General features: G+C 49.7%; 1 protein-coding gene across 1 annotated transcript; it reads left to right on the forward strand.

Annotated features, from left to right (window-relative positions):
* Positions 1–679: 679 nt before the first annotated feature.
* Positions 680–7,077, forward strand: LOC119097070 (uncharacterized). Its single transcript, XM_037220102.1, has 5 exons — positions 680–703; positions 3,050–3,156; positions 4,136–4,255; positions 4,912–5,090; positions 5,706–7,077. Exons 2-5 carry the CDS (start codon positions 3,093–3,095, stop codon positions 5,787–5,789), a joined length of 447 nt encoding a protein of 148 aa, XP_037075997.1. The 5' UTR covers positions 680–703; positions 3,050–3,092; the 3' UTR covers positions 5,790–7,077.
* The last annotated feature ends 1,640 nt before the right edge of the window (positions 7,078–8,717 follow it).

Here is an 8,717-nt window from a genome sequence, read left to right on the forward strand (position 1 = left end):
AACAGAGCCGAACGGGATCGGACAGAGTAGGAGAGAACCGGATGGAACGTAATGGGGCTAGACGGACAGGATGGCTCCCGACCCACCCGATAGGACCAAACGGATTTCGAAGTATTCGAGCCAAACCGGATGGGATCAGACGATGTGCGACAACATCAGACGTGACTACTTGAAACTGGGTGGGATCAAACGGGACGGGACGGGGCCATGATAAAGCGCCTTGAGCCCAGACGGAACCGCGCAAGATCGGAAGAGACGGATTCCGACGAGACGGGGCGGTGCGAGCTCGGACAGTGTCGCACTTCACCTGACCCGACGGGATTTGACTGGACGGAATCGGATGGGACTACACTGAACTAGAAAGGACAGATCATGACCGGATGGCGCCAAATGGGATCAGACCAAATCAGACGGAATTGGGCGGGAGCAGACGGGACCGGTCAGGTCCGTTCTGGTCCCATTCAGCTCGTCCTGTCCGTCCTGTGCTGTTCCTTTAGGTCACCTCTCTTGCCATCCGACTCAATCATCGATATGCTGGGCTGAAACGCGCATGCGATTATCACTAAGTTAACAATTATTTTGTTGTCAAGTGACGTCATCATACAAGGAGCTGAAGGTGTGAGAGAACTTAACGCCCATGCGCCAGTTTCGTGCATGAGTTCGTTTGTTTGAAACGGTGGTTTGGCGAACCGTGGGTCTGGCGGTCAGTGATTGGTGTGACAAATACCAAGGCGGTGTGTGCTTACGGCAGGTTTCGCTACATAAAGCTTTCATAGTTTGCAGATTGTTTACATAAATAACCGTATGGGTGATTCGTATGCATAGATAGTTTGCATAGAAGTCTGAGCTGCAGGAGACTGGATTCGTGGTTTACTAATGGGTTTGGCATGTTTTTTTTTAAATTCCCGTGCAGTGCCTTGTTTTCAAGTCAATTCTGGCATTGGATGGTTATGGTTATGGAACATACCATGTACTTTCATGTGTTGGATATGTGCAGATGCAGTACGTACTTGCTTTAGTGTTGTGACCTGTAATGATTCATATGAAAGGTATGTACAGTGGCCATGGGTGTGGCTTTGCAAAATCAGTTTGGAATTGACTGAGTGGGATAATGGGCTAAATTTAACCCTGAATTATTGTGAAGTATTGGTTTCTCATTGTATGTGGTCACCTTAACGCTGTTTGTGGGGCCTCCTTAAATGAGAAGCTACACCCCTGGTATCATATGTTACTACTCCTGGATTATTTCAACATCAGTCCCTGCTCTTCTTTGGGATTCACCCTCTTACAATGTATCATTATACAACTATGTCTGGCTGTAGTTAGTGCAGGGCTCAAGCTATGGTGTCTGCTGTTGAGAATAAAGCTGGCATGTATCATCAATTGTGTTTGTAAAATGGCATACACTACATAATGGGGTGGCTTGTTATCAGAATATTGCTTCCTTATTTCATCATTTTTGTGTGGCAGTTATTGTTCCAAAAGCATTTGCTGTGAATAATTGGCAGATAGTTCTGTTTATTTTTTGCCAGAGAAAACATAAGCTGGTGTATGTTTCATATAGAATACCCATGAAAACACATAATGTAGTCAGCAATACCTGTTCAAAGCCCAGCTGGCTTTGTAATCCATTGCCTTGGAGGCCTTCAGTCTCAAAAGGTCAGCTATAGCATTGTCTCATTTAAGCAAAGGCTCATTGTAAACCCAGAAAGGATCCATGTTAGTCTGTCATAGTCCAGGTTATGTTCTCAAAATGTCTACTGTTGTCTTAGAGAAGGCCTTTCATACCTGGAAAATATTTATCATAAACACAGAAGTGGCTCACAACATTTCAGGAAGGGATCAACATTATACTGGGAAAGTAAGCATGTCAGTCCCTGAGAAGCTTATTTGATATGTTTGGCCTGGGAAGTGCTCACCCCTTATCAGGAAAGACCCCATGATAGACTTAGAAAGGGTCCCTCATCCAATGGCCCCCTATGGAAGCCTGTTGAACACTCCTAGTAGAAATTCAATCTCTGAGTCTTCATGACTGGGCCATACTATCTATGTGGTGGCTGGTGGCTGGCTGACATGCTGTGGGTGCCATTGTGGTCTCCATCTGGCCTATTCAACATCTAATGTCTTTGCAATCAGCTAGCCATTTTTTGGGAGGTTGCAAGCAACGCAGGCACATACAGCATGAGGTGGTGCTTGTCTTAAATCCAGCTCTTTTAGTTGTGCTGGAGAGACATGCCTGGTTTCCAATGTTGTTTCCTGGATTCCACTTCCCCCCTTTGGAAAATGAGGTCTTAGATCCTTGGTTTCAGCTATTTATTTAATAAACACATTCCTGGTTCCTGGACCATTTTAATACTTTTGCAAAGACAGCACCCTACTTCCTGGCCCTCACCAGTTCTTTGGAAAATACAAAGATGGGCTCCTGGTTCCCACTGATTGTGTCACAAACACCAGAAGCTAGTTCCTGGTTTGTGTGTGCTTTCCACCAATGCCAGACTGTGGTCTCCCTAGTCCCACCAGTTCTGTTACAGATGCTGGCCCATGGTTCATGGGTCCCACCAGTGATGTGTTTTCCAGTATTTTATCATGGTTAATTGTCATCCTTTTTTCATTTGATTTGAACTCAACCTTTATCCCCTTTGACTTTAAGCTTGTCATCTTTTTGTTGTTAGACTTTTCCTCAATTTGGCCTTTGCCCCTGTTGACATGCATCCCTATTTACTTGTTGTGCTTGAGTTTTGTCTGCTTTGACCTCCATTCCCAGTAACTTCCAACCCTTTTCAGGTATTGTCCTTGTAGTTTTTCTACTCCCTTTATCCCTGGGGACTCTGTGTTGTTCAAATTGTTTGTGCAGCAAAATGTGGCACAGTCATTGTGATTTTGAAAATTTCTAATTCGTCATCAGCCTGTGGTTATTTGCATCACAAACTGACACAAAATCACATCAAAGAACAGCTTATATGCAGAGATACACTATTTAGGGTATCTACATGTTTTAGTAGTACCTTTCAGTTGGTTGCACCTTGTTTGACATTGTGTGGTTTTTCAGATTCTGCTTGTGTTGTATTGCTGGTCACTACTTGCCATCAGCTATGGGCGCCATGCATTTTGGTGGGCTTTCAGCTGTATCAGTGCTGGTTTTCTTCATTCAGACAGGTAAGGGTCTAGTTGTCAACATGTGTGCAACATGTATCATATTTGATCACAGTAGCCATTCAAATAATTATCACTATATTTCTTGTTCCAGCATTACAATGCATTGCATTACCAGTCGCATGTTTCCAGCACTTAAAGCTGTGAGTGTACGAGAGTGTACGTTAAGCAGAACATGTTGCCTTGTGAGAGGCGTTGGTCGGCGCAATGACTGGGTAGATGGCGTCTTTGGCTTCCACCCAAGGGGCCGGATGCCAACTCCGGTCGCGCCCTGGGCTCTAAGCGTTAGAAGGTCACTGGAGTCTCTACAGGCACTCGCGGGCCATGAAAGGGTGCGCGACGATGAACGGCGTGTTCCTTTTTATGAAAAAGAAGTATTTCAGAGAGCTCAACAACTCTTTTCATGAGCATTGCATTCAAAGTATGGTGTAGAGTAGCTCCTCAGTTTTAATGATCATGTGGACCAGTGGCGTGTCCAGGATTTGGCAATGGGGGGGGGGGGGGAGGGGAGGGGAGATGGTTGCACAACTCGAAAGCTTTCACTCAAAACTTGGTTGTGTTTGGCAGGCGTGTGAAGCTTGTTTCATGCAGAAACAACATTGCATGTTCTTGGTGACTTTATTTCTGTGCATCTTCCTTGAGTGGTATAGTGTCAACATTAACGAGATCTCGGTGCTGGTAATAACTTTTTATGCTGCCAGGGCAGGCATTGACCTTGTTACACCAGGTCAAAAGTCAAATTGTCCTGAAAACTGGCGTTCTTCACCTGTCGGCCTGCAGAGCGTCATGGTCTTATGGTGTCGGCTCGGATGCGCTGATTCGTGAAGGAACTGTGAGATGACTCGAGGCTCCCGAGCCGGCCTGTGGAGACCGATGCGTCATATGAAGTCCTCCCGAAGCGGATGGTCTTCTGCTGGTGTCGCATCGGGCTCGGTCCCTGGCCAGCCGGTGTTGGCGTCGCCTGACCGCGCTCTGTTTTCAGCGGCCGCTCACGAGTGTTACGTGTGCGTCGGCCAGGCGGGCAACGGCGGCAAGTGCACGGAGACGGTGGCGCTGTGCGAGTACGAGGAGAAGTCCTGCATGACCACCGTCAGCTGGGGGAGTGAGTGCGGGCGCACGGCGGCCGGACGGACGCCTGCCGCTGGACGGGTGCACCGTGCCGGTGTGGACGCGGGAGACTGGAGGGAAGCACCGTAGCACTGAGGGCGTCCGACGCTAGACAGCAGCACACAGGGCGGCGGTGCGGATATCGGACTGGGGACAGGCCAACAGGGACACGCTGCAACGGTGTCGGTACTAGACACGGGACAGGCCGCTTTAAAATGTAGCTACTCGACCCTGGACTTACCACTGCTTCAGCGTGCATACTGGGCTCGGTGACGTTACAAGCCTATGGCGATGATGCAGGTGCTTACACGGCAGCAGTCAACGTATTGAATACTTGACACTAGTACAATGGTGGTGTGCTATGAGTGAGAGTGTTCAATCGACAACGTAATAATAGGCAGGACCTGACTAACGACAAAAAGTGCACAAAGTCGTGTGCCCATCTGTCTGACGTCTGTTGGCCCGCCTGCGGCTACCTGTGCGGCTGCTGTGGGTGTAAGGGTGTAGCTGTATGCGTGGGTGTGGGTGTGGGTGTGTCCGTGGGTGTGTACGTATGTGGATGTGGCCGGCGGCTGCTATGTGTGTTTGAGTGTGGGTGTGTGTGTGCGTGCTGTGCGCGTGCGTGCGTGACGCGCACCGGTCCGTCCGCAGGCACCCCCGGTTGGCGGCTCGGCGTGCCGATGATGCACTTTGTGTCGAAACAGTGCGCCACCGACGTGCAATGCGAGAGGATGCGCATGCACAATATGCCGTTCTGCACGCGCATCTCGTACGAGGACTGGCGGTGCACCTCCTGCTGTAAAGGCGACCGCTGCAACTATTACATCATCGTGAGTTCGTCGGGCCACCAGCACGGGTTTACGGCTGTTGGCGTGGGTCGACGGTGATGTGGTGCGAAGTTCTGCTGGAGTCGGCTCTCGCGATGGGGAGTGGGGTCCCAGAAGTGGGAGGCGTGGGTGGATGGGGCACGGGGCCTAGGTACTGTGGTTGGCTTGAACCTGTAAGTTACGGCCACGTGCTGCGTGTAGGCGTCACTGTGGAAATGTTATGGTCTTGATGGCCCGGGCCGTGTGAGAGCATTCATGTATTTGTTCGAAAAGACCATACATCCGCTCGTAATATTGGCTAACGACGTGCCTGTCGTACTAAGTAATCAAATGGAAGACACCTGTGAGGGATGTGGGCAGGACGTTGTGTAGATGGGCGAAGTTGGGCGGGAACCCATAAATTGTTGGCAGCATGATTGTATAGGCTGGAGCTTGGCACTTCTATATATATATAACTGGGCGACCCATCAGCTGCCGCTGCGGGTTATGTGGCGGTCCGCGGCGGCACCGCACGATCTTTCCCGCGGTCGCCTGTCGCCTGATCTGCCAGCCCCCGTGCATGCCGTGTGTCAGCCGGCCGTGGTGCCGTGCTGACCTGACCCGGGCCTCGCGCTGCAGGACGGCGCTGGGTCGCTGCAGGCGGCCGTCTTGCTGGTGTCGGCCTCGCTGGGCCTGCTCGTGCTGCACGGCCGGCTGTTGTGAGCGCGTCGCCGCGGCTCAGCCGCCTCGGCCACTGCCGCGTCACACCCGGAGAGGCCCTGTGCGCCGCCGCGCGGCGTACGTGAAGCCTCGGGCGTGGTAGTGCCATGTGCGCAATGTGCAGTGGTGTATGGGACGCTGTGAGAGATGCTGCTTGGGTGGATATATGCCAAGTGGCCCTGCCGGAGGGATGGAATCTCGTGCTGTTGTGACGTATCTTTTTAGCTTTATAGCTGGTTGTACCTAGCGCATCGCTTTAGACATAGTCCAGCCTTCTATGTTTCAGTTATGCCATCATTTTATTCCTGGCTTAACTTGTGCATTCATACGTCTGTTTGGTGCCTTCTGTCAATCTATCCATCGGCTTTTGATCACATTTTATCTCCGCCGTCATTCCATGCGAAGATTTTGTGTGCTTACTGCATACATCCTGAAACGATAACGGCATTGAGTTGTCGATGGTCCGTATGCTTTCTCTGTGAAATGTACTACGTTGAATGGAAAAAGGCGATAGAACGTTTCATCGCACGGCACTGCGTCCAGCTGCAATAGTTTCGCGCACGAGAGCAGCTTATTTACCATCCAGTTTGCAACTGAATGTGTTACATTCCATTGCGATATAGCAAGTCTTGCTACAAACTCCCCTTTGAAATTTCGATTTCGAGGTAAAGCACTGGGTAAAAAATTACTTTTGACGGGGAGAAATAGCTGAGTCGTACGCGTGGAGAACTCCTGCACGGAAAGCCCGGGTTTTATCCTCGGATAAAGTCATTGCCTCCTGGCGTTTGAGCGCCCGTTGGTGATGGCACGTCGTGTCTGTTAAAAACTGTTACTGTGCTCTTGCCAGAGAACTGGCGTGACACGTCGCGCATGCGGATTAGTGCGTTAGTGTTTTCATAGTCTCTTTACAATAGCGTGTCACATTGTCTTACGTGCTCTTTGTCTCTGCGTATTTACCTCGTGCGTGTGTTGAAGCCTCGTATTTCTGCATATTGTATCGGCGTATTTATAGAAAGCGCCATCAGAAGTCTCGAATGAACATTCCATCTTCATCACATTGAAACCTAGATGTGCCTGCTCATCACAGAACCGTCCAAGATATACGCGATTGGTAGCTGAGTGTTGCACCGAAGTCGCGACATTCGCGAGTTCAGCCGTCTCGGCCCGAGTATGTGTCTCGTGAACATGAACATACCTGAGGCATCTCGTGTGAGGCGTACCGTGTGTCGAACAAATGAGCGCTGACGATGCATTCTTCAATGTGCGCTCGAATACACGGTGTATTCCAGTTGCATGTGCGTTTACTCATTTTTTAAGGTATATGCTGTCGTGCAGTGGAAGTATCGGAATTGAACGGACAGGGAGGAATAGTACAAATACAACACCGGAAGTTCCGGAATTGGACAAATACAATTGACAATATGACACATTTGACCCACATTTGACACACGAAGCATATACGAACGCATTGCATTGGTATGGTGGCTCAGTATACGCAGCTCCTCCCTCCGTGGCGGGCAGCAGAGCTCAAACGTTTCCTGGTCCCAGCCGCCATCTTGTGCGGGAGCTCACGCTACAGTGTTCGAATTCCTTGTGCTACATTTTTTACGCCGGCTCAAATGCTGCCTACCTCGAGACATTCACCTTCATTGTGGTCCGTGTGGGCTCAGTAGGCGCAATATGTGAGTTGCAAGAATGGTCTCACTCCTGCGCGATGGGCACCTCCACTTCAGCTAAAACTCTGGGCTGTCTCCTAAGCATGCTGACAGCAGGCGAGATCCGGCATGATATTTTGGTCCCCACACACAGGATTCATGAACGGAATGAACTGTTGCTGATGCATACCGAAAAAATACGTTTTACCGTCTAGGGCAATTCTGGTTGAATAGAAAAACGGCTCAGACTCACCATACTCCAACCAGATTATCAATTTTTGTCGCACCTGCTTTTTGATAAATTTTTAACTTCTGGAGATGGAGACGTCGGCAAAGCTGGCATGTGATTCGAACAATTACATATTCAACACAAACGACGAAGTGCGGATCATTTCTTTTTCCTTGAAACTCTGGCATGGTATACAAGTGAGACCTAGTCACATCCTGGTAAAGTCATGGACTCACATCTAATATTTCGGCCGTTTTCGGTTGTAGAAACTCATTTCTCCGCAGGGCTCCTCTAGAAAATGTCGTTCTTTGCAAATGATGTTCCCCAAGCATAGAACACACCATCACATAGCATCTTCTGAATGAAGCCGAGGGTTTGATAGACAAATGCTGATAACTTCTGTCAAAATCGATGTCTGAGATCGATAAGTGCCGTTCTACGACTCTCTTGAAACTCCAGCAAAATGGGCAAAATCTTCGGGTCCCTCCTGTCATATTTCTGTAATCAGCTATTTCACTGTCAGCCGATAGTGCCCCACCAACGCTACCGTGTGCACATGGCTGCCGCGCGAGGCCAGGGTGATTTAAATTGAACACCTAACGTCACCAGCCGCCGCTACGGTCGGTTGGCCAGGGTTGAATGAAACGCTTTCAGGGGGCAATTAAATAAAATGGATGTCATGATCGCACAAATGTACTGTACCGGCAGCCGATAACCTTACAACAAACACATTGCATGCACAAGGTCGCACCCTTCGGCGCGATTATACGCATTGTTCCGCGGCTGCAGCATGCTGGCCAACACTGGCCGGCTGCATTAAGCCATACGCGGTCAAAACGTGAGTTGCGCGAAAGGTCATTTTCGCCGATGAGCGATTTACATTACTGATCGCTTGTACCCCGACAATGAAACCCGTGTATATGGTCTTACCGACTGCGCGCGGTTGAATGGATTTTAAATTGGACGCCGCTCTTTGCCAAGTGCTGCCGCGGCCGGCCCACTATCATTGAGAGGGCACTGTAGGCGATGGGGGAGGGGACGCGGGCG

The sequence above is a fragment of the Pollicipes pollicipes genome, unplaced genomic scaffold (genome assembly GCF_011947565.3).
Source record: "Pollicipes pollicipes isolate AB1234 unplaced genomic scaffold, Ppol_2.1 Scaffold_4295;HRSCAF=5057_pilon_pilon_pilon, whole genome shotgun sequence".
In the NCBI taxonomy this organism is placed as follows: Eukaryota; Metazoa; Arthropoda; class Thecostraca; order Pollicipedomorpha; family Pollicipedidae; genus Pollicipes; species Pollicipes pollicipes.

What these genes read in the sequence shown, in the direction of transcription:
- LOC119097070 (XM_037220102.1), top strand. Translation starts at nt 3,093, where the DNA reads ATGGGCGCCATGCATTTTGGTGGGCTTTCAGCTGTATCAGTGCTGGTT. An exon ending in GGTTTTCTTCATTCAGACAG is followed by an intron (nt 3,157 to 4,135) that starts GTAAGGGTCTAG and finishes CTCTGTTTTCAG; the next exon opens with CGGCCGCTCACGAGTGTTAC. An exon ending in GCTGCAACTATTACATCATC is followed by an intron (nt 5,091 to 5,705) that starts GTGAGTTCGTCG and finishes CTCGCGCTGCAG; the next exon opens with GACGGCGCTGGGTCGCTGCA.